The sequence below is a fragment of the Camelus dromedarius genome, chromosome 10 (assembly GCF_036321535.1).
Source record: "Camelus dromedarius isolate mCamDro1 chromosome 10, mCamDro1.pat, whole genome shotgun sequence".
In the NCBI taxonomy this organism is placed as follows: domain Eukaryota; kingdom Metazoa; phylum Chordata; class Mammalia; order Artiodactyla; family Camelidae; genus Camelus; species Camelus dromedarius.
In genome coordinates this window covers 59,645,347-59,669,381 of record NC_087445.1, presented here as the reverse complement: position 1 = coordinate 59,669,381, position 24,035 = coordinate 59,645,347, and the positions used below count along the sequence as shown (strand labels likewise).

Below are 24,035 nucleotides of genomic sequence, written 5' to 3'. Positions count from 1 at the left end.
TTCCATTTATATGAAATGTCCAGAAATAGAAAATCTATAAAGACAGAAAGCAAATTAGTGTTTGGCTGGCTGGGCAGTAAAATGGGAGACTCAGTGCAAAGAGACACCCTTTTGGGAAGGTGATAAAAATGTTCTTAAACTAGATTATAAGTGATGATTGTACAACCCTATAAATTCAGTAAAAAATCATATATTTCTAATGGGCAGATTTTATGGTATATAAATATTTCAACAAAACTGCTTTTAAAAATAACTAAAGAAACTGCTAATAAGTATAACATCATATATCTATATCTATCTCCCTCCTCCTAGTATATTAATCAGGTAATCTTGTACAGTTTATTTTCTGTTATAATGCTTTGCCATACAGTGGCCTCTGCTGGCCAAAAGGAGAGATTTTTTGATTAGGTGGTTATTACTTGTTTTAAGTTTTTATATTTATAATGTATCCACTATATAGATTAGGTCATAGAAATGGCTATGGTTTCTTAAAAGCTTAAAGTGCTGCCTCTAATAAAACCATGTGTTAATTAACTTACCATTTGGAGTAGTGTTCAAAGAGTAAAAAATAGAAAAAAATTACCCTTGGAATTTTTTCTGGCACAGTTAGAGGGATATGAGCAGAACAGAAAATTATGCAAAAGCTTCTCTTGTTCATGGATTCCACAGAAAGCAGGGTCACTGGGCCACAGGAGAGGGCTGCTGTTTCCTATTATAATAACTGGCAAGACTGAAGTATGACCAAACTCTCAGTGAATGAGGGGCAGCTGAGTTCAGAACCTCTGGTGACCAAGGTATTTTTGGAAATGAGATCTTAGTCCAACTAGTAGAAATGAAGTCTACCTAGGAGTTCTTTTGAATTATCTCTCTGTTCCCAATATTATCTTTTTAGCTTCTCAGTCATGCAAAAAGGAAATTCTGACACCTACTCCCCACTCGGCTGAAGTAGAAGGGGCAGTGGAGGTACCAGTAAAAACTACGTGCTCGTCAGCATCAAGAGCTGCTAAGATTACACTGCCACAAACACTTAGGAGTCTTGATCGTTTGGAAAGAAAAAAGGCAAACTGTTGGAACAAAACTTTCCTTGAACAATCAATAAACTAAGAAAATTGGGGGTGGAGGGTGGGAAGGGATAGACAGGATTTCAAAATTGTAGAATAGATAAACAAGATTATACAGTATAGCACAGGGAAATATACACAAGATCTTACGGTAGCTCACAGAGAAAAAAATGTGACAATGAATATACATATGTTCATGTATAACTGAAAAATTGTGCTCTACACTGGAATTTGACACAACATTGTAAAATGATTAAAAATTAATAAAAAATGTTTAAAAAAAATAAAATAAACTAAGAAAATTGAAAACTCACCTGAAAACATTTTTACAAAATCGTCAGTAGACATACTCATCACCACATCTGCCTGATCAGAGGGCTCTCCATATCCGACGTTCCCACCCTTGCTTTTAAGATCAAGAAACCATGTTCCACCATCTTCACCTACACAGAAGATAAAGATATAGAAATAAATGCCAAAGAAGCTCTATTCTTCTTAAACTTAATTAGAATACAGTTAGAATCTTGTATAATGCTGTTTCCCTGGTTAAGATCCCCAGGCCTTCATGAACTGCAGCCAATATTCATTAACTACTTGTTAAGGCATTAGACTGGGTTCTGAAGACTCTGCAACAACATGGTTCTTACAGAAGAGGAGGTGGAGGGTGATGTGGAATCAGGAAAGCCCAGCTGAAGCTGAGATTTAAAAGTTAACTAAAAATTAAATAGATGAGGAATTGAAAAAAGTACAGTAGGACTGGAAGGTAGAAAGAGAGTGGACAGTGGGCTCAGGTGAGCTCGTAAGGCGGTCCAGACACAGAGCGCAGTGAGCCGGTAAAGGATTCCCTGACTTCATCCTAAGGGATATGCTGTGGAAGGAGAATAACAATAGGTTTGTGTTTTAAACAGACCACCCTAAAAGCAGTATAAAGAATATATTGGAGAGGGATGAAGAGGATGCAGAGGACAGTTTAGGATGGTTCTGTGGGTGTTCAGGAGTTTGGCTTTGTATGCCTGGATTAGGACTGTGGCAGTGGGAATGGAGAAAAGCAGACTTATTTGAGAGATAACTTCAAAGGATTACTACAAAACTACTAGGTAACTGATTGGATATGAAGATGAAAAGGTAGGGAGGGTGCATAAGAATGATTTGCTTTGCTAGTTTTTAGCTTGGGAAGCTGGTAAATACTGGTGTGTTTTTTACTAAGAAAGGACTATTGAAGAAGAGCAGATTTAACAAGTAGTGCCAAAGACAGGTATTGGGAATGGTGAGTTATTATGGACATTTTCAGATTGAGGCATCTTTGTGACAGACAAAGGGAAAATGTCAAATGAAGTCTGACTAGTCTAGGAAGATGGATACAAAAGCAAGCAGCTTGGATGGTCACTGAAGCCATGTGAGTGGCTGGGTTTCCTGGAGAAAGTCTGTAGAGTAACCTACAGTAAAAGAGTGCTAAGACAGTGGCCTGAAGAATACCAACATTTAAGGAAAGAACAGAAAAGCATCTGGCACAGCAGGCTCACAAGCCATGATTACAGACAGAGAAGAAAAGCAAAGAGGCATTTCCAGAAGGAAAAAGTGGTCAACAGCATCAAATGTTGCAGAGAGATGACAAGGTAAGAATGACAAACACACAGAAGTCACCAAGGACCTTGGTGAGGGCAAATTCAGTTGAATGGAGAAAAATGACAGCAAAGTGCACTGTAGATGAAAATGAGTTTGGCTCTGAAAAAGAAAGATGGGGGTGGGAGGTATGATTGAGAAGGTTGCTATTGTTGTTGTCATGTTTTGTTTTAAAGATAGAACAGACTTTGAGAATGTTAAAATACTCCTGGGAAGGAGGCTTCAGGAGGAACGGGTGGAAGAGAGGGCATAATTAATACCAAGTCCTGGAGGAGGTCAGAGGAAATGGGATCTAGAACTTTGCTACTCAGAGTGGGACTCATGAACTGCAGTACTGTCATCACTGTCGGAAATGCAGACTTCAGACCCTACCCCACATCTACTGAATCAGATTCTACATTTTGGCATGACCCCCGGTGATCAGTGTGGACATTAAAGCTTAGGACACATGGATCTGGAGTTGAGCTCTCTGTCTGCTGGGAGGGGAGGAAGAGAGGTCAATGACTACAACAGTTTGATATTAGATGACAGAAAGTTGAAGTAATTTCTGTCTGTAGACTTCCCTTATCTCTGGGCAAGAGGAGGTGGGATTACCTGCAGAAACTGGCAGGGAAGTGGTGGAGGGAGAGATGGGGGATTTGAGGAACACTGAGAGATTTAAAATAGTCACTGTGGAAAATGAGGCTATGAGCTGTCCACAGAAACAGAATTCTGATGTGCTGCTTAGACCCCAGTTGGAAAAGGGCAATGATGAATTTTTACTGGTACAGATTCACTGGGTGGTGTGATTCCCCCCCCCCCCCATTTCTCTAGCAAGACGTAGCAGCCTGGATGCAAGTATGGGGCAACCAAATAGTTTGATTTATCCAGGACTATGATTTTGATGGTGACATAAGCACAAGGTCAAGTTCAGGGTACAGGTAAGAGAGTGATTGAAGCAGTGGACCATGGATTCTAAGGGAAGGAAGTAAAAACAGGAAGGTGCAGATAGATTAAGATAAAGGAGAGGAGACAACAGATTAAAAAACTGATTAATATCAAAGTTTTTGTACAATGGGACTGTGGTAGCTAATTCTTGAAACTATCATTACCATGTATTAATACTATATTGAGAGAACAATATTAAGAGGTTTTAAAAGCTGACCACATTCAGACTGACCTGAATAATCTCAAAGATAAAAATGGCAAGTACCCATGGTTGATGCTAATTTACTGTCATGATCCATATACCCTTCTAAATGGGATTGTCTCTCAGTTACATTTGCCAAGGAGTTATTTAACACTGGAAATATCTGTAGTGAAATTTTATTTTATGTATCTGTCCATATGCGCTGATATTAACTTTAAAATATAAATCAGTAGAAGAGAGAACTACAAAAACAACTAGAAATCAAGTATATCATTAAATGTGGAATGACCAGTTTAAAATAAGTAGATATAATTATGGGTCAGCATATATGAACCCCATGGTAACCACAAATCAAAAACCTGTAATAGATACACAAAAACCAAAAAGGAATGAACCCCAAAATACAAACGGGTAGTTATTTGTTCTTCTTGAATGTCTACATTCTAGGGTAAGGGTTCTGGATATAGCCAACTATCCAGGTGATTACTACTGGAGGCTGATGTTCTTCTAAGGGAAAGATCCGACTTTGTTTCGTAAAAGCTCCAGAAGTCATCCTTACCTGAGAGTTCAAACTGATAGACTGCTTGTGTGGCTTTAACGACGTCATCGCTGAGAGAGTCCTTAACAATTCTGAACGTTTCTTCCACAGCTCCAGAACGTGGTTTTGGTGGTGGCTGCAGCGTCTCTTCTTTCAATTCTGGAATAGCACCTATAAAATATTATTGATATAAGTGGCTTTAAAACCTAGGCAATGTATGGTCACACACAGAATTAATTAACTAGCAGAACAGACTTGCTACCAATTAGACCCATTTGATCAAACTGACCTTAAATACATTTAGTGGCATCTAAAAGCATAATCAAACTGATGGAATAACAGCCAAACACATTAGTTATCATTGTAAATGTAAATGGTTTATACTCTTCAAGTAAAAGACTAACTCAGATTAGGTTAAAAAAAAACTGCTAAACTATACAGTGTTTATAATAAACAGATCCAGATAATTAGAGTTTCAAGTGGTAACAATTAATCACTCCTTTATCATCACCTCTGAAAAAAGAAAATAAGAAAAGAAGACCCTGGAGTCAGAAAGATGATCAGAATATCAACTGTGTAAATTAGTGAAGATGAATCAGAGATTGTAGTTTGAATCAACAGCCAAGTGAACTTCCTAATAACTTTACCTCTAAATTAAACTTATCTACCTTGTCACAAAGATTAAAATTAAAATGGACCAATAATTCAAGGGGGCTATCGTTTCTAAATTACAAAAACAAAACAAAGTAAAACCAAGACCTCCTTTGAAGTTAATGTCTCCCATAAAGTAGTCACATAGCATAATCACTGAGAATAGTGTTAGATGTACTTTGATGAGACACGTTTTTCCTCAAAATAAAGTATTAATACAAAACACGTAAAAATGGTGCCAAGGAAAAGAAATAAAACCTCTACAAAGATTTTTCTTTTAAAAAACAACTTAAAAAAAAAATCAAATGAAAAGAATATACCAAGAACTTGGGTAGACAGAAAAGGAAACTTTTTTTGCTAGAATTAACTAAGACACTACTTGTCTAGTTTAAATTACAGAATAGCTTAAAAGCAGAAGGCAGAAATGTCCAATTCTATATTTTAGAAAAAATACACGAGCTAGTAGCTTTATTTTCCTACGTAAAATATGGTCTACATCTTACCATGTGATTCCATTTTCTTAGTAGTATCTGGCTGTTCATCCAAGAAGAAATCTGGTATCAAAGGATGGCCTGAAAAATTGACCCCCAAAATAATCAGGTTAATGTAACAACTTCAATATAGTAAGATTTTAACAACTGTTTAATAAACATTACATCTGCTTTTACTTTATTGATCATTCTGATGCTGTGGAAAAGACCCTCATGAGAACTGTCAAACTATCTGATCTTCATTTGTGAAGGAAAAGCCCAGCTGGGCTAACGAGCTAAGTCACAAATCTAAGTGTGATAAGTGTCGGTTTACTGATCTAAGTTCTGCTGGGCTAACTCATAAATCTGACGTTTAGTGTCAGTTTACTGGGCTAACAAGCTAACTCGTAAATCCAAGCTCAACAAGTGTCAGTAACGTGATCTGTTCCAAATTGATAAGCTCCAGTGTACTGATTCCTTGCTTTTTGTTGTTTGAACCTTATTGGCTAATAGCCCCACACTTGTAATTAACCCTATAAAACCTCATGTGCACGTCTTGGAGGTGCTCAGAGCTTCGGAGCAGAAGCCCCTCTGAGCCCGCCGGCGTAATAAATCTGAGTACTCCAACCCTCCGAGTGGTGCTTGTTTCTTGGCTGGCCTGTCATTTCCGTAACACATTAAGCTAAAATACTTTTCCTGTAACCCAGTTATCCTCCTTTACTATGGCAAATTTCATCTTTAAGATCCAAGCAAAGAGACCACTGTGACATCAAGGCCTTAACTGCTCTCCCAAGAGCCCTGGCCCCTTCTCACCTTCTGTCCTACAGCTCAGGACCTATTTCTTACCTGGCCCCCCTAAGAAATGGGGGTTCCTCAAAAAGAAGAACTTGTTTCCCATCTCTGTCAATGTGTGTCTGTCTTTCCCTCTTAGAAGATTAAAAAAACTGGAGGGCAGGAATGCTGGTCTTTTTTATATCCTAACACTTAATCATACTACCTAACACTTGATAAGAATTTTACTTTAAATTAAAAATAAGGCAGGCCCACTGAGCCCCACTGAGCTTCTTGGTACTCCTTACATGTTCTAGTGAGTTCTCCTGATGTTGGGATCTCAGGATCTCACTGTGCGGGTGATGATCCTCAAGATTTTATTTGAGCTGCTTTTCACTTAAAACCTGGAGTCTTAAGGGGCACACCAGTGCACTTCCTAGGCCTGGACCCAGGGGGGTCTGGGCAAGAGGGAAACATAAGTGGCTGGGTGTTTGTTAAATTTGGCTTCAATTGAAAGAAAATGAGTTGATATATGGTCTGAACAAAACTTTTGCTAGTGAAATGAGACTTAACTATTGAGCTCTGAAGAATAAAGGGGTATTTTGCTCCTCCTGGCCACATGGCGTCCTCAAGTGTCTTAGGATCAATCCTTGAGACATGCAGTGGTCCCATATGGGAACCTCACCACGACCATGAAGTAAATACTGTGTCTGAGGGTGTGACAAAGGCCAATCGCCTAGCTTTCTGAGCACCCATGATGGTTTTAGGCTGTCTTGGGGAGAAACCAAGCCACATAAAAGAAGTCAAACCAACCCAAGGCTCAGAAGCAGCACACATGATCCACCACACCGTTGTCAAAGTTGTTCAGATCATATCTCATATTGAAACGGAGCAGGACCCTGTGGGGCCCTCCCCAGTACAAATCCTCTCCGTGTCCCTCATTTCTTGTTTGTAGGAAATAGGCTTCATTCAGCCTCCCTGACCTTCCCTGAGTGTCAAAGAGCAGATTTAAATATTAATAATCAGGGGTGGGAGGGAATACAGAGAAAAGGGAGGGATAGTCCAGAAACAACAGTGCAACCTTGAGGCAGGGGCCTGGTTCCTCCTCAAGGATTATACTTAGCAAAATCTTTGAGTTCTGCAGGGACTAGGGCTCCCACCCGGGTGAAGGATAGTAACTTCAGACTGAGCCTAAGATTCCTGGAGCACTGCCCTGTGACCTCACCACCAGCCAATCAGAAGAAAGTTGTACACTCTGCAGCCCTCACCCCAAATTTTGCCCTTTAAAACTTCTCCCTAAAAACTACTGGGGATTTCAAGGTTTTTGAGCATGAGCCACATGCTCTCCTTGCTTGGCCCTGCAAAAACCTTGTTTTGCTCCAAACTCTGATATTTTCGTTTGTTTGGCCTCACTGTGCATCAGGCACACAAACTTTTATAATAATATCTCAATTAGGCTACAAAATTAATACTGGGAAATGGTGCCTCAAAGGCCAAACAGCTCCCATGCAAACAGCCACCTATGGGAATACTGGCTGGGTTTACATATGCTTGCAAATACTTAATTGGGAACTAAAGGAAATTGGGACCTGAAATGGCCAAGTTGGGGTTCTTCTGACACTCCAAAACTGAATTTTGAGTGCGCAGTTAAAACAGTTTTCTATGCCTGCAGGGTCTACTGAAAATAACAGTGGTATTGTTCTCTTTCCTAAAATTAGATTAGCAGGGAAAAATATTTGTAGGGCTAGCCCTACGGATCCTTTTAATTGGAGAAACATCTAAATTGTTAATATTCTACACAGCTTTCATCTTAAACTATTGTACCTATTTTAATTGGTATGCAGAAGCCCCAAAAGACTTAAAAATTCCAAAATATCCTCATTGAAATATTTGTTGCAGAAGGATAATGAAAGTAATGACATAAAAAGTACCTAAAATTTTAACTACTGCTCCCCTCTAGCATTTATTTGAGTACTCATTCTAGTAATCTCCTGAATTGCCTTTCCACTCAGAAGGCACTACTGAGACAGGAGGGAAGGGGGCAGGGCACAGCCATTCAAGGAATGATACAGCAATTAACACTAAAATGGTGGAAGATTCAACTCCCAGTAGGCCTTGAGGATCAACATGGCAGGAGATTTGACTTCCAGAAGACCTTGAGCTTCATTATACACTCATTGTAATATATTAACAAGATAAATAACATGCCCACAGGTGCCATGACAGTTCCAAGGCTAAACATAAAAGGTCAAGCCAATTCCCAGGAATCCCAGCACCTTTCCCAGCATAGTTCCTCCTACTTGTTAGCATATAAAGCTAGCGAGCCCATAAAAACTGGCAACACCACATCTCCTGGCTGCCTCTCTCGCTCATCCCCGCACTCTATCTATGGAGTGTGTATCTACTTTTACTTTAACCTGAGCACCCAACTCCCACACCTTGTGGGCTTTCTCTTGCCTTCTGAAACAGCCTACAATCTATGTAGTATGTATCTCTCTAAATACATCTACCTTTACTCAACTGTGGCTCACTCTTGAATTCTTCCCTGTGTGAAGCCAAGGACCCACACTTGGCATGTCCCAGGGGCTCCACTGAGACCTGAAACATGGCCCTCCTCTCGCTCCACATTCGTTTTTCCTGTATCACTATTTCCTGTATTTAATAATGGGACCACATGAGGCTGTAGGCAAACTTCTTTGGGTCAAAGGCCTGAAACTGAGGATCATAGTTAGAAAACTTCTTCAACCCTGGGAGGATCCCCAAAAGTGTTTGTAAATAGATTGCCAAAATGGGAGGTCTTTCTAAATTGGCCATAGCTAGTATTTGGGGCCTGCGAGGAATTTCGTGGGGAGGACTTCTCCCCTCAGATAAATGAAAGTAAAACAATCCAACACAGGTGAATGGGTGTGTCAGCTGTTTAATATCACTGAGGTGGCCACCCAATTCTTTGAGGAAAAAAAATCTTAGTCTTAGAAATCTAGTCTTTACACGATCAGAGTTGCAGCTCCAGAAATAATGCAAAACCCACCAATCATTTTACCATGCCCAAAATGCCCCTGTTTATCTTAAGAGGCCTGTAAGTATTGAGGGAAAAAAATTGTTTTTCTTAGCCTTAAGGAACAAAGTCATCCTAGGAGGAATTTGCCTTTCTTCTTCCATGCCTTTGAGATGCAAATGTGTTACCTGGTCTTCTCCAGGAAACTCTTTCTCTGCCATCTTTTTAAAATGCAAATTTTGGGAAACGGGGTAGGTAACCTGGAGCTTGACTTGTCAGAACAAATAGAAATCTTAAATGTCTTCCACAGACATTAGTAAAAATGTTTAACCATCTAGCCAGGTGACCTTGATTTGTTCTATCCGCTGGAAACCCAATTTGAATCCAATGTCTTTTGTAATTGATGGGTTTTACATTGTTGTACCTGATTTATGGCTGAAATTTTGGAATGGGAACTGAAAGAGCAGGAAACCAACAAGATGGGTATGGAGTTGTTCAGGCCTGTACTTCCAGCTAAACTGATCTTATGACTAACATGCACCCCACCCTATACATTCTTTTCTTAGCATAACTTATCCTTTTACCCTAGAGGTCTTGAAAGGTCATGGACTGAACCTCAGGGAAATGGGCAGACCCTCTTAAATTCCTCCACAACAGCAGTAAGTGCCTATCAAGATGAAAAGAATGTAGTCCCTGTTAAACTCCCTGACTGTTATCATTTTTTTTTCCATTATCCATTTTTTTCCATAAAACCTCAAGACCCTAACCCCAAGATGGGGTCCCAGTCTTTAAGGCATTAGCCTACTGTGACTCTGTTTGCCTGGCAAAGCAATAAAGCTGTTCTTTTCTATCCTCCCAAAACTTTGCCTCGAACTCTCAATTCAGTTATTGAAGGAATAGAAAGAGAACTAACAAACTGACTTCCCTGATGCAAAATCTGTTTGCCGATTCATTATTTTTTTGCAAATAACTTTAACCCAGAGGCTATGCTCCGGGGAGGAGATAACAGGCTGATAATCTCAGACGAATGGACAGACCCTCCAGAGTTCCTCCTGAAGATTCATTGAGGTTAAGAGGAATCTAGCAACCTGCAAAATGCCCTGATTGTTACCACCTTTTCTATAAAATCTCAAGGCCCCAACCCCCTGACTGGCTCATAGTCTTTAAGGCATTAGTTTGCTGTGACTCCCTTTGCGGGCAAAGCAATTAAGCCGTTCTTTTCTATCGTCCCCAAACTGCCTCCGACTCAACTCAGCTATCAGGGTACTGAGGTTTTTCCGGCAACAGAACTATGAGGTCTCTGTGTTTGTATCTATATGTGTATCATAAATGTATGGTATTGCCAAAATTAATTTGTAAAAGAGCTCTATTTAATTGACTTAAAGGAAATTAATTCTTAAATAAATAGAAATATAAAAGAAACTGGCCAGAATGAAAATCGGGTTCACGTGACCTAGAAAATATTCAGTCCTGAATTGATACCTGGTATTGAAGCTAGCTTAAACTTTAATACTTTGATTAATACAGATATGTCTTTAGAGCCACCAATATTAGGTATACTACTTTCATTGCACCTAGTTTATTAGAAATCAAATAAGACATTATTTCTGTTACAAAGTTTGCCACCAAGAAAAATAATGATATGACAAAACTTTTAAGTAAATAAAATAGAGGTAAATGAGAAGAGCTTTTAGGTAAACTCTTTAGAAATAATTGGGTTTTGGGAATGTCTGCTTTAAGGACAGTATCTCTAGATTTTGGTAACTTGAAACTAAACCAAGTTAAACAAGAATTCATTCACTATCCAGGTCACTTCAAATAGAATAAAATACTAGGGCATTAACTGCTGGGCAGGTCTAACTTTACCCACCTTTGCCTTCTTAGGAGAGGAAGACTAAAGACTAAAGCTTGTCAATCAGGAAATGCTGGTATGACAAACAGTTTACTATTATTTGCTTCTTGGTTTTCACCAGAGATTAACGTTTTAAGGTTAAGAATAAGGGAACATTTCAGTACACAAGGAAAGTAGGATGTGTCTTTTCAGCAAAGAAGGTATGAGGAATGAAAATGCACTTTGTTAAAGGAAAAAGGTGGTTTTATTGTAGAGCTGGTTTCTGTTTCTGAATGGAAAAGAAAGTGAGGGACAGATTATTATGGATACAGAAAGTTGTAGAAGGTTTATGGAGGAAGAACAGAGATTTTTGTGCATAGTATGGCTCTCCTGGCCTTTTAAAGTTTAATCTGAGATTCTTCATGAAAAGTTCCAGCACAGCCAATTTTAAAAAGTCTATATGGTAAATTAACCAGGTATTTGGTAGAAATGAGGGTAATTTTAGAGAGAAAAAGATTATGTTTCAGTGAATATTAAATTCTACTTTAGTTAACTGAGATCTGTATTTAGTGGCTAAGAGACCTCCCAGATAGTTCCTTGCAAAGCTGAGTTATTAAAAGGACACTCTTAAGTTTGTTCCTGAAGTTTATCGCACTAATCTAATTTTGGATTAAGATTGGATTTGCCAGGATCTGCAACCAGAAGATTATTCATACTGGAAAAGACATCAGATAAAGGACTCTGCCATGTTGGATAAAAGAAGGAATGCTCAGCACCATGCAAGCTAATGTTACCACCATTATCACTAAATGAGATTCCTTCTCCTTGGCCAATTAATGATGACTGTTCTGGCCATAGGTAGTTCTTTACATTAGATGTTGAATACTGGGTAGTTCCTAACAGGACCCGCTGGATTTATGGAACAAGTTTATGACTGTGGCTCTCCCCAGGTTAGTCAGGGAGATGCACAAATGGTTTCTCTTGGGTTCAAGGTCACTTACAGGCAGCCTTGGAAACAGCCCCTGCCAATCTGTCAATCTGCCTTTAGTGCAGTCACACTGGTTTCTATCCGTTTTCCAATGGTATGACACTTTGGCTATGACATTTGTTAACTCATGACCCATGAAGAGTCAAATTTCTGCTCTGAAAAATCCATTTCCCAGTTTAGGGGAAATACTAAGAAAATAGTTTGGTTCAGGAGGATTCTGGCTTAAATCTTTGCTAATGACATTGTCCCTACTACCAATTTAAATTACAGTTTGTGGAACTTATAAGGTCATAGTTTCTTGCCTTTCACACTGTGTGTCATCTGTTTACACAAGATTAATGATGTCTAAACGACTTGAAACTATAGATCACCTCTATAGTGCTCCACAAAATAATGGGGATATGCAATGCACATGTGGAAAACTGGCTTAAGTCCCTTATTAAACAACCTAGAATTGGCTGTCAATCCTGGCAGAACATTCTGCTAGTATAACCCCCAAAAGGAGAGAACTGGGCTATTAGGACCTGGCATCAAGGAACATGATGGACACTGGCAGGCAAGCAGCCACCCAAGCTTAAGGGACCAAATATTTGATCACCTAATGCTTTCTATTGAAATATTAATGATCAATAGAGGGAAACTGTAAAACAAAGTTCATATTTTATAGTAAGACAAGAAATTTTTAAACAAAAAAATTCTTCTCCGTCCTTTGGCCTCCTCCCTCTCGCACTGTGGATTCTGTGTCTGCATTATGCATCTACCAAAGTTCTCCCATTAGCAGGAAAACCTGCTCAACCATAAAGAGTAACATTCTCCTAGCATCAACAAGGCAACACCTTAAAAGATAACATTCCTTCTCGATCTTGTAAGGGGGCGCATGACCCAACAGAATGACGCTTAGATCTGGACTATGTAAACTTCAATAATACATGTGTCTCAAAAAACTTACATAACTGTACCTTGATTTCTAATAGGTGGAACAGTTCTCAGAGCTTTCTGAGATGCTCTTCTCAGGCTATAATCCTCAAATTTGGGTTGAGTAAAATTTTCCATTTCTTTCTTAGATCAACTGATCAATTTTTCATTGATGCTACCAAAAAAAGATCTTTGAGATGGTAGGAGAGGGTTAGTCGTTTTTAACAGAGAGTTAGAAAATATAAAGAAAAACAAAACAGAGTTGAAGAGTACAATAAGTGAAATGAAAAATACATTACGAGGAATTAATAGTAGAATAAATGAGGCAGAAGAATGAATCAATGAGCTGGAAGACAGAGTAGTGGAAATCATTACTGCAGAACAGAATGAAGGAAAAAGAATGAAATACATGAAGACAGTTTAAGAGACCTCTGGGACAACATCAAGTGCACTAACATTCATATTATAGGGGTCCTAGAAGGAGGAGAGAGAGAAAGGGTCTGAGAAAATATTTGGAAAGATAACAGCTGAAAAATTCCCCGACCTGGGAAAGGAAATGGTCACCTAAGTCCAGGAAGTGCAGAATCCCATACAAGATTAACCCAAAGAGAAACATACCATAAAGACTGTTACAAGAGAAAAAAGACACTATATAAAGATCAAGGGATCAATCCAAGAAGAAGATATAACAAATTATAAATATATATACACCCAACATAGGAACACCTCAATATATAAGATAAATGTTAACAGACATAAAAAGAGAAATTGACAGGAACAACAACAACAGCTGGGGACTTTAACACTCCACTTACATCAAAAGATAGATGATCTAGACAGAAAATCAATACAGAAACACAGGCCTTAAATGACACATCAGACCAGATGGACTTAATTGATAATTATAGCGCTTCCCATCCAAAAGTAGCAGAATACACTTTCATTTCAAGCGCAAATGGAACATTCTCCAGGATAGATCACATGTGGGCCACAAAGCAAGCTGCTATAAATTGAAGAAAGTTGAAATTATATCAAGCATCTCTTCCAACCACACACACACAAAAATAAAAGAGAAGATCAATGAACCTAAGAGCTGGTTCTTGGAAAAGATAAATACACTGATAAACCTTTAACCGGACTCATCAAGAAAAAAAGGGAGAGGGCTCAAATCAATAAAATCAGAAATAAAAAAGAAGTTACAACTGACACCACAGAAATGCAAAGGACCATAAGAGACTACTACAAGCAACTATGTGATAATCAAATGTACAACCTAGAAGATAGGACAAATTCTTAGAAAGGTATAATCCTCAAGAAAATATGAACACACCAATTACCAGTACTGATAGTGAATCAGTAATTTAAAAACTCTCGACAAACAAAAGTCCAGGACAAGACAGCTTCACAAGTGCATTCTACCAAACATTCAGAGAAGACTTAACACCTATCCTTCTGAAACTATTCAAAAAAATTGCAAAGGAAGGAACACTTCTGAACTTAGTCTATGAGGCCATCATCACCCTGATAGCAAAATCAGACAAAGATACCACAAAAAAAAAAAAAAAAAGGAAGAAAGAAAGAAAATTACAGGCCAGTATCACTGATGAACAAGGATGCAAAAATCCTCAACAAAATACTAGCAAATCAAATCCAACAATACATTAAAAGGTATAAAAGATTATACCATGATCAAGTAGGATTTATCCCAGGGATGCAAGGATTTTTCAATATCTGCAAATCAATGTGACACACCACATTAACAAACTGAAGAAAAAAGACCATATGATCATCTTAATGGATGCAGAAAAAGCTTGTGATAAAACTCAATATCCATTTGATAAAAACTCTCCAAAAAGTGGGCAGAGAGGGAACATACCTCAACATAATAACCATATATGACAAACCCACAGCTAACGTCATACTCAACGGTAAAAAGCTGAAAGCATTTCCTCTAAGATCAGGAAGAATACGAGGATGCCCACTATTGCCACTTTTATTCAACATAGTCTTAGATGTCTTAGCCACAGCAATCAGAGAAGAAAAAGAAAATAAATGAAATCCAAATTGGAAAAGAAGTAGTAAAACTTTCACCGTTTGCAGATGACATGATACTATACATAGAAATCCTAAAGCAACTACCAGAAAACTACTAGAGCTCATCAATGAATTTGGTAAAGTTGCAGGATACAAAACTAATACACAGAAATCTGTTGGATTTCTATATACCAACAACAAAATATCAGAATGAGAAATTAAGAAAACAATCCCATTTACCATCACATCAAAAGGAATGAAATACCCAGGAATAAACCTTCCTATGGAGGCAAAAGACGTGTACTCCAAAAACTATAAGACACTGATGAAAAATAAAAGATGACACAAACATATGGAGAGAAATAACTTTTTCTTGGATTGTAAGAATCAATATTGTTAAAATGATCACACTACCCAAGGCAACATACAGATTCAATGCAATTTGTATCAAACTACCAATGGCATTTTTTACAGAACTAGAACAAAAAAATTTAAGATTTGTATGGAAACACAAAGACCACAAATATCCAAAGCAATCTTAAGAAAGACCAGAACCGAAGGAATCAGGCTCCCTGACTTCAGGCTATACTACAAAGCTACAGTAATCAGAGCAGTATGGTACCAGCACAAAAACAGACATACATATCAATGAAACAGAATAGACGGTCCAGAAATAAATCCTCACACCTATGGTCGATTTATCTGTGACAAAGGAGGCAAGAATATACAATGGAGAAAAGTCAGTCTCTTCTATAAGTGGTGCTGGGAAAACTGTGGACAGCTATGTGTAAAAGAATGAAATTAAAACATTCTCTAACACCATATACAAAAATAAACTCAAAATGGATTGAAGACCTAAATGTAAGACCAGGTACTCTAAAATTAAAGGAAAACATATGCAGAACACTCTTTGACATAAATCACCTGGAAGACATGGAAGCAACCTAAATTTCCATCGACATATGAACAGATAAAGAAGATGTGGTGTGTGTGTGTAATGGAATATTACTCAGCCATAAAAATGAATGAAATAATGCCATTTCCAGCAATATGGATGGACCTAGAGATTATCATACTAAGTGAAGTTAAGTCAGAGAAAGACAATTATCATATGATATTTCTTTTATGTGGAATCTAAAAAGTGACACAAATGAACTTATTTACAAAACAAAAATAGACTTACAGACATAGAAAACAAATATGGCTATCAAAGGGGAAAAGAGGGTGAGGGATAAATTAGGAGTTTGGGATTAACATATACACAGGACTATATATAAAATAGATAACCAAGAAGGACCTACTGTATAGCACAGAGAACTACTCAAAATCTTGTAATAACCTATAATGGAAAAGAATCTGAAAATGAATGAAAAAAAATATATATACACTCACATGCATATCTGAATCACTTTGCTGTACACCTGAAACTAACACAACATTGTAAATCAACTATACTTCAATTAAAAGAAAAAAGGAAGTTAAATGTAAAGTGATAATTACATTGTACCCGGAGCCAGAAGACATGACCTAGGTCTGGTTCAAGTTCTGTCACTTATTACCTGACAGCTCTTAGGCAAAGCTTAATCTCTTTGAGCCTGTTTTTCTACTATAAATATTAACTACTAAATACTATGATTGTATTACATGCCAGGCACTGTGACAAGAACAGTGTATACATTATTGCATTTAGTTCTTTGAAAAATCCTGTGTAAAAGGTATCATTCCCTTATTTTTACCAATAAGGAAAGTGAGGCTCAGAGACAGCAGGTGACATACCCAAGGTTGTCCAGCTAATGAGCAGCTGAACCAGAATCTGAACTGGGTTATCTTCTCCCAAACTCCATGTTCCTAATCAGTGTACAATATTGCTTCCTTCACAGGATTGCTATGAAGGATAAACAGATACTGTATATAAAACTGTCCTGTAAAGAGCTATATTTAATTCAATTCAGTTCAAACTGAGGAGGCAGGGATGATAAAAATACAAATGTGGTTTCTGTCACCTAGAAGTTCAACCTAATTAATAATATTTAAAATATACTTTTGCACAAATAAACATAACTTTCATTTTGGCTACACTGTCTTGTTATATAGTATATATTATAGTTGATACATTAAGTAAAAATGCAGTTTCATCACCATCATCATCATCTGCAATTACAACAGGAAGAATTATTTTTGAACAAGGGGCCTTCTGAGAACTTGAATCACACCCTTGTATGTGGGACAGATTGTGCTCATTCAGCTTCACCATCTATCAGGAAGTTACTCTCAGAGACTGCACTTAAAAGATAAACATTTGGAAAGAGCCCGTAATCTTACAAAGTTTTTTGTGAAAAACTCACCACTGTATCATCTTTTACCATATCCTTGAATAAAATCTTTACTGGGTGATTTTAAGATCAACTTAAAAAATTAATTTTCCTTTTTGGCTTCAAGATTTGGAAATGGCTAAAAGCTGATGTGAACTTCTGAACCTGCATATCACTTAAAAAGCCTTCAACTCATTTCAGCTTTTAAAATAATACATTCATTTTATAATTATATAAACACACGCACACACACAAAATGTATATCCATCGCAGAAAAATAGTACATTCATTTTATAATTATATAAACACACGCACACACACAAAATGTATATCCATTGCAGAAAATACGGAAAAACACATCATTACTTTTGAAAACTGTAAGCAGTACCTGGTGCAATGGCGTAGACATCAAAATTTTTTATTCCTTCTTCTTTTAAGATATTTTCATCAATAATAAAGTTGCCAGTAAAACTTTTTGGCTTTTTGAAAATGCAGTATGCGGCATCTGCAATGATATCAACTTTTCTGCATTGTCTTTTGATACCAGATCCTCCCAGCATATCCATAGCAGCAGTGTGTATGGCTGTAGAAAAAAACCGAACACATATATATGTAACTCCAAATCAAATAACAGGACTATGGAAGTAACAAGCAAGACAGCTAATCTCTCTCTAGTTCAGCTGATGAGTGTAAAGGATTTGCTGAATGTTTTGTTGACGTAATTGGGTAGAAAACACATACATGTTCCTTACCCAACATAACACTGCCTCATAAAGAACTCCTTCATGAGACTCATAGCAAAATTCCATTAGACTTCTGATTTAGAATGCTCAAGAATTTGCATACCACTCTCCAGAGTCAATAAAGCCAGTAAGGTATAATAGCAAGAGCTCCGAGCTGTAAATCAGGTAAGTGACATTTTTATGCCAACTTGCCAACTATGCCGTGACTTTGGCAAGTCCCTTGAACATCCTTTAGCCTCAGTTCCCTGTCTATAAAATACGAATCTCCTTTCCCAAGCTTATTTTCTTCTTCCCCTCTACTAGAATATAGAGACTTGTTTTTCTTGTTCATCACTGTAGCCCCAGTACCTAAGACAATGACAGATAAACCATAAACACTCAATAAATACTGCCTGGATTTGAGAGTCCCTTATAATTTCAGATATGACTATCATTTATGAAATGCTAGAAAATAAAGAGAAGCAAAAGGAAGAATTTTTATATTATCTATAATCCTCCTACCTGCAGATAATTACTGTTAATATTTGCATATAATTTTCATTGTTTTAGGGGCACATAATTTTTAAATTCTGGTTTTTTACGAAGTAACTTGAAACTTCTTAATTAAACACTGTCAAAGTTGTGAACAGGAACTTATCTCAATTTACATATATATCTTAGCTTACATCTAAAGCAATGAAAGTCAGTTTGTTTAATTGTACTTTACGTTTCAGAGTTTCTAGTAACTTAGATAAACTCCTCTCCATAAAACTGCTAAACCGTCATTTAAAATCATTACATAGTGGAGTCACTCACATAATTCAGTCCATGAGATGAAAAGTTTGTAGCTTTTAAGAGTCACTGACCCTTTTTCACTCATTCAACAAATAGTTATTGAGCCTTAGTAAAAAGTCAGGCACTACCGGAGGTATTATAATAGATGAGTAGACAAAACAGACAAAAAGTAATTTCCTGCTTTCATGGCAATTACATCTTAGCACACATTTCTCTTTCAAAGAGTCCATATTAACCTGGGGGACATCTTAAAAGCAATGAATTAGAAGATACTTCTCCATACTATACCTCAAAATCATTTACTAGGAAGAAATTTTTTTACTTAACCAATAATTCAAGGGCTCTGGTCTCACTCATGAAGTGGTAACTTACTAATAAAAAAGAGTAGCTAACATTTATTAAGTGTGCCCTGTGCTGGGTATGGTGCAACATACTTTACATATATTATCTGAATTACTTCTACGAGGAAGGTCCTGTTAGTATCCCCATTACACAGATGACAGCCCTCAGGCACAGGATGGTTAAGTAACTTGTCCAAGGTTGCAGAAGCTAGAATTCAAACACCTTGCAGCTTGACTCCAGAGCCAGGCTCTTAGTCACCATGTGACTAATGGGTCATACTTTGTTAACTAACTTTTTAAGAATTCAGTTATCATCTTACTCTTATAAACTGCAGAATTTTTCTGTAAACATGTCAATATAGTCTACACCAAGACTACACACACACATATACACACTCCAGTCTCAGTGCAGACTGTAGTCTTCATTGAATGGCATGCAAATTCTTAAAAATTCTTAATTAAGAATGTGTCATGTAAGTACATATATGTGTATACAAAAGGACAAGGAATGGTTTTCCCAAACAACCGATTGTTAAAAATGACCTTTCTATAGAAGATATAAAGAAAGCACATATAGACCACCCCGCCCCAAATCAGGAAGTGAGCCATGGAGTTATTCTCAACAAAGGTTTTGCAATTTTAACGGGTAAACCTGAGAGGTTATAAAACTAACATAGAAACAGGTTAACAACAAGGTCAATCAAGTGAAACTCACTGATGATTTCTGGGAAAGAAAATAAGTAAGGTTTGCAATGAAAGTTAATATGCCCTGGATCACAAGAATCCTAAAGGTGACCCTAAAGCTTAAGTCTTACCAAAGAATAATTGGAAAAGTATCTAATAGCTTCTGAGTGCTTCTCCTGATTATAGCTTGCTAAACAAAACGGTAAGTCTTAAAATCAATCACAGATTTCCTTTCACATAAACAAACAGTGCATATCAGGCTTCAAACATCAGCACTGCCTTTGACTCCTTCTTCTCTGGGGAGAGAGCTTATCTCTTTAACACCTGCCAGCCCTCACCAAGCACACACATATATTCCTTTTTTTTTTTTTTTTTTGACTCCATCTTCTTTATTAGAAACTTGGAAATGTCCATGTATATTTCTTTACATTTTCTAAGCACAAGAATTCTAGCTTTTCTTTTTAAAAATATTTTATTACATATAATATACATATATATTATATATATATATAAAACAAAATTTACCATTTTAACCATTTGTAAGTGTATAGTTCTTTGGCATTAATTACACTCACAATGTTGTGCAACCATTACCACCATCCATTTCCAGAACCTTAAAAAAAATGTTTTTAATTTGTTGAGGTAACATTGGTTTTATAATACTATACGTTTCATGACTTCTGTATACACTACAGCATGCTCACCCCCAAAAGTTTCATTTCCATCCATCACCATTTAGTTGATCCCTTTTAGCTATTTCACCCTCCCCCTCCTCTTTGCCTCTGGTAACCACTACTTTGTTCTCTGTATCTATGCACCCACATTTATTCTTGTATGTACTCACTGAACCGAAGATACCATTGATTATAAAGTGTACCACTAAGAAAACAAAAAACCTGCCAATCAAACTATAATACATCATCAACTGTAAGAGCATCCTCATATTAAAGATAAAAACATGTGAAAACATGGGCAGCTCAGAATCAATGAAAAATGGTATAAACCGCTGTTTAACCTAGTTGATAAGTAGGTCCTTTGAAAAACAGGGAAACTAGTTTTGGTTTCTAGCATGAGAAAGGCCAGCTGCCGCCTTGTCACCTTGACATCCCTGGTTAGCTGAGTTCTCATGTCTATTTGTAATGTGTTCCAGGTAACAGGGGACTGTAGCTGTTCTGTGATACTTCTGCTATCTTCCTCTCTGCTGCCATTACCAAGATCAGCAGCCGACATTTCCAGACTCCTCATCCCAGCTCACATGAAATCTATCCAAAAGTGGACTTGCCTCTTCTACCACACTTTTTCTGACCAGTCCAGAGGCAAGAGGCAGCAGGCACTTTCAACAGCAGCCATCATCCCCCCTCCCCTCCCCAACCTCCACTCAGCAGAAACTATGAAATGGGTCTTGTAAAAAGAAAAAAATTATACTTCTGAAGGTGACTAGTTGCAGGCCTGAGATCCTCAAGTCGGGAAACTACTAAAGGCTTGCTCTCTGATCGCTTCTCTGGATGTACTGAATTCAGTGGGATGAAAGTTCTAGACCCAGGATGGGTAATGTAGCCAGTGTAGAGAAGGAACACTGAGCCAGAGAGGACAAACAGTAGACCAGGACGCTGTTTTGATTGTAGATAACATATGTCACACAGTACTCATTCTGTTAAGTGCAATAAATCTCCTCTTCCTGGAAGGGCAATAATGTTGGGAGATTACTCCTGGTTCCAGCAAGCATAAAGAGAGAGCCTCTCTAAACGATCTGGAAAGAGATGTGTTTTTTTTTTTTTTTTTTTTTTTAATAGGGGCCTAACAAACAGCCAGGAGCCTGGACACCCTCTTAAATCCATTTTCATTGCACTCATTATGAATAATGCAATATTCTAGTGAGCTTCCTTGCTTCTTCTTGCCAGTCTTACAAGTCATCCTATACTCAGATGCCAAATTAAAATTCCTAAACCTCATCAACAACCCGCTGTTCCTCTTTCCCTTTGCTTATTATCGCTCTCCTGTTTCTAAAATTCTAAAGTGGCTCTCTACTGAATACAGTTGAAATTCAAGCTCCGAAACGTGGCAGTAAAGACCTCAGGATCAGTTCATCCATCTCCCCCACAACCTCACACCCACCCAACATTCAGGTCAATCTCAACCACTTCAGCTGCTCAAATTCAGAGGGAAATAAAAAGCCCACACCTCATCACACACACAGCATGTCAAATTCCTTGTAGTTCCACCAAATACATGGTATTTCCTCATAATTACTCAGCCTTTATTGTTCCCTCTGCCAGGAATGCCTTGCTCAGGTCTCCTTCTTGCTAAATCCAACAACCTCTTGAGGTCTCAATTCAATTGTTCCATTAGAAAACCTCCTTTCCTGACCTTTCCTGATCTTTAACCTGAGCGATATGTTTCAAAAGTATCCCGTACATAATTCATCATTCCATGTATCCCAAGGAGGTGACTGTAAATTCAACTCACTGTGCCATACAAGTCTAGGACTCAAATGATACCAATCGTTCCGCTACATCCAGAAAATCTTCTAAAAGGAACACCTCCAAGCTAAAGCAAAGATTTCGGCAGTGAGCTGATTTCTCCTGCCAATCCTGATAATGTCCTCCACATTCCTTGTCATACAATGTTCCCTCTCTTTCTTATAAAACCTTTGTTCAGAATGTTTATTTTGGACCTATGCAGAAAGTAATCATACTGCACATTCATTTATTCAGCAAATATTTACTGAATGTCTATGATGACTGTTAATAAAATGAACAAAACAGATACTGTCTCTACCTTCAAGAAGCTTTTATGTAGCAAGAAAGACATTAAACAACTATAGTTATAAAATCAGTAACTTAATTTCAAATGTTATAAGTGATAAGAAGGAGATGTACAGATTACTAAATCCAGTGATCAGTCCCCACCTTATAAGAACTATGAGAAATCTAAAAAAGAATAGGTATACATGGAGGGGTGGGTATAGCTCAGAGGTAGAGTGTGTGCCTAGCATTCACGAGGTCCTAGGTTCAATCCCCAGTACTTCCATTTAAAAAATAAATAAACCTAAACCTAATTAACCCTCCCAAAAGAATTTTTTTTAAAAAGATATATATGTATAATTGAATCACTTCACTGTACACCTAAAACATTGTAAATTAACTATATTTCAATTAAAAAAAAAAGAACTATGAACAGCATTTGACACAAATAATCACTCCCTTTCTTCCTTGAAACATTTTCTTCAATTGGCTTTCAGGACATCATGCTCTTTGGTTTTCTTCTTACCTTACCCTCTTATGTGGATTTTTCCTCTTCTTCCCAACTTCTTAACAATGCAATGGCCAATGGTCCTTTCTCATCTTCTATTCACTCCCTAGATGACATCATTGGCCCTTGTGGCTTTATACATCATCTATATGCTGATAACCCACAAATTTCTCTCTGCAGCCTGGACCTCTCTCCTCACCCCCAGACTTCCAAATCCAGTTACCTATTGACCATCTCCACTTGGCTGCTCAAACACAATGCCCCAAACTGAACTCCTAACCCTGTTCCCCACACCTGCCCCATCTGTAGCTTTTCCTATCTTAGCTGATGGCAACGCCATTATTCCAGTTACTAAAGCCAAAAACCTTGGGAGTCATCTGTGACTCTTCTTTTCTCCTCATAGCCTACATCTAATCCATCAGCAGATCTTGTTGGTTCTACCCTCAAAATATATCAGAATCTGACCACTCTCTGCCACTGATATCACCTTGGTCACAGCTACTAACACCTATGCCTCAGTTATACCAGTAGCTTCCAAACTTCCCCCTGTATCTCCCTTTTCCCCCTGAGATTCTATTCTCAACAGAGCAGTCAGAGAGATCACTTTACAAATTTAAGGTTGATCAGGTCCATCCTCTCTGCTCAAAACCCTGCAAACATTTCTCACTTTATTCAGAGTAAAAACCCAAGTCTTGGCAAGAACCTACAACATCTGACTGCCATTACCTCATGGGCATCATCTCATGTCCTACTACCCGCCCTCCCTCACTCCGGCCACGCCGGCCTTCTCCCTGCTTTCACCATGCCCAGCATCCTCACCTCAGAGGACCTTTACGTAGACTATTTCTTCTGCCTTCAACGCTTTTCCCTCAAATATCCCATGACTAACACATTCCAAGGCAAACTCCATTACTTCCTTCAAG

General features: G+C 37.8%; 1 protein-coding gene across 2 annotated transcripts in view; it reads right to left on the bottom strand.

Annotated features, from left to right (window-relative positions):
* HSDL2 (hydroxysteroid dehydrogenase like 2) overlaps window positions 1–24,035 on the bottom strand; it is a 65,771-nt gene that overhangs the window by 8,640 nt on the left and 33,096 nt on the right. For both annotated transcript variants that reach the window (XM_010988580.3, XM_031450208.2), the window contains exons 7-10: window positions 17,707–17,901; window positions 5,506–5,574; window positions 4,373–4,522; window positions 1,376–1,504 (exon numbers count right to left, since the gene is read on the bottom strand). In XM_010988580.3, the coding sequence (XP_010986882.1) occupies window positions 1,376–1,504; window positions 4,373–4,522; window positions 5,506–5,574; window positions 17,707–17,901 (543 nt within the window). The remainder of the gene's footprint in view (window positions 1–1,375; window positions 1,505–4,372; window positions 4,523–5,505; window positions 5,575–17,706; window positions 17,902–24,035) is intronic.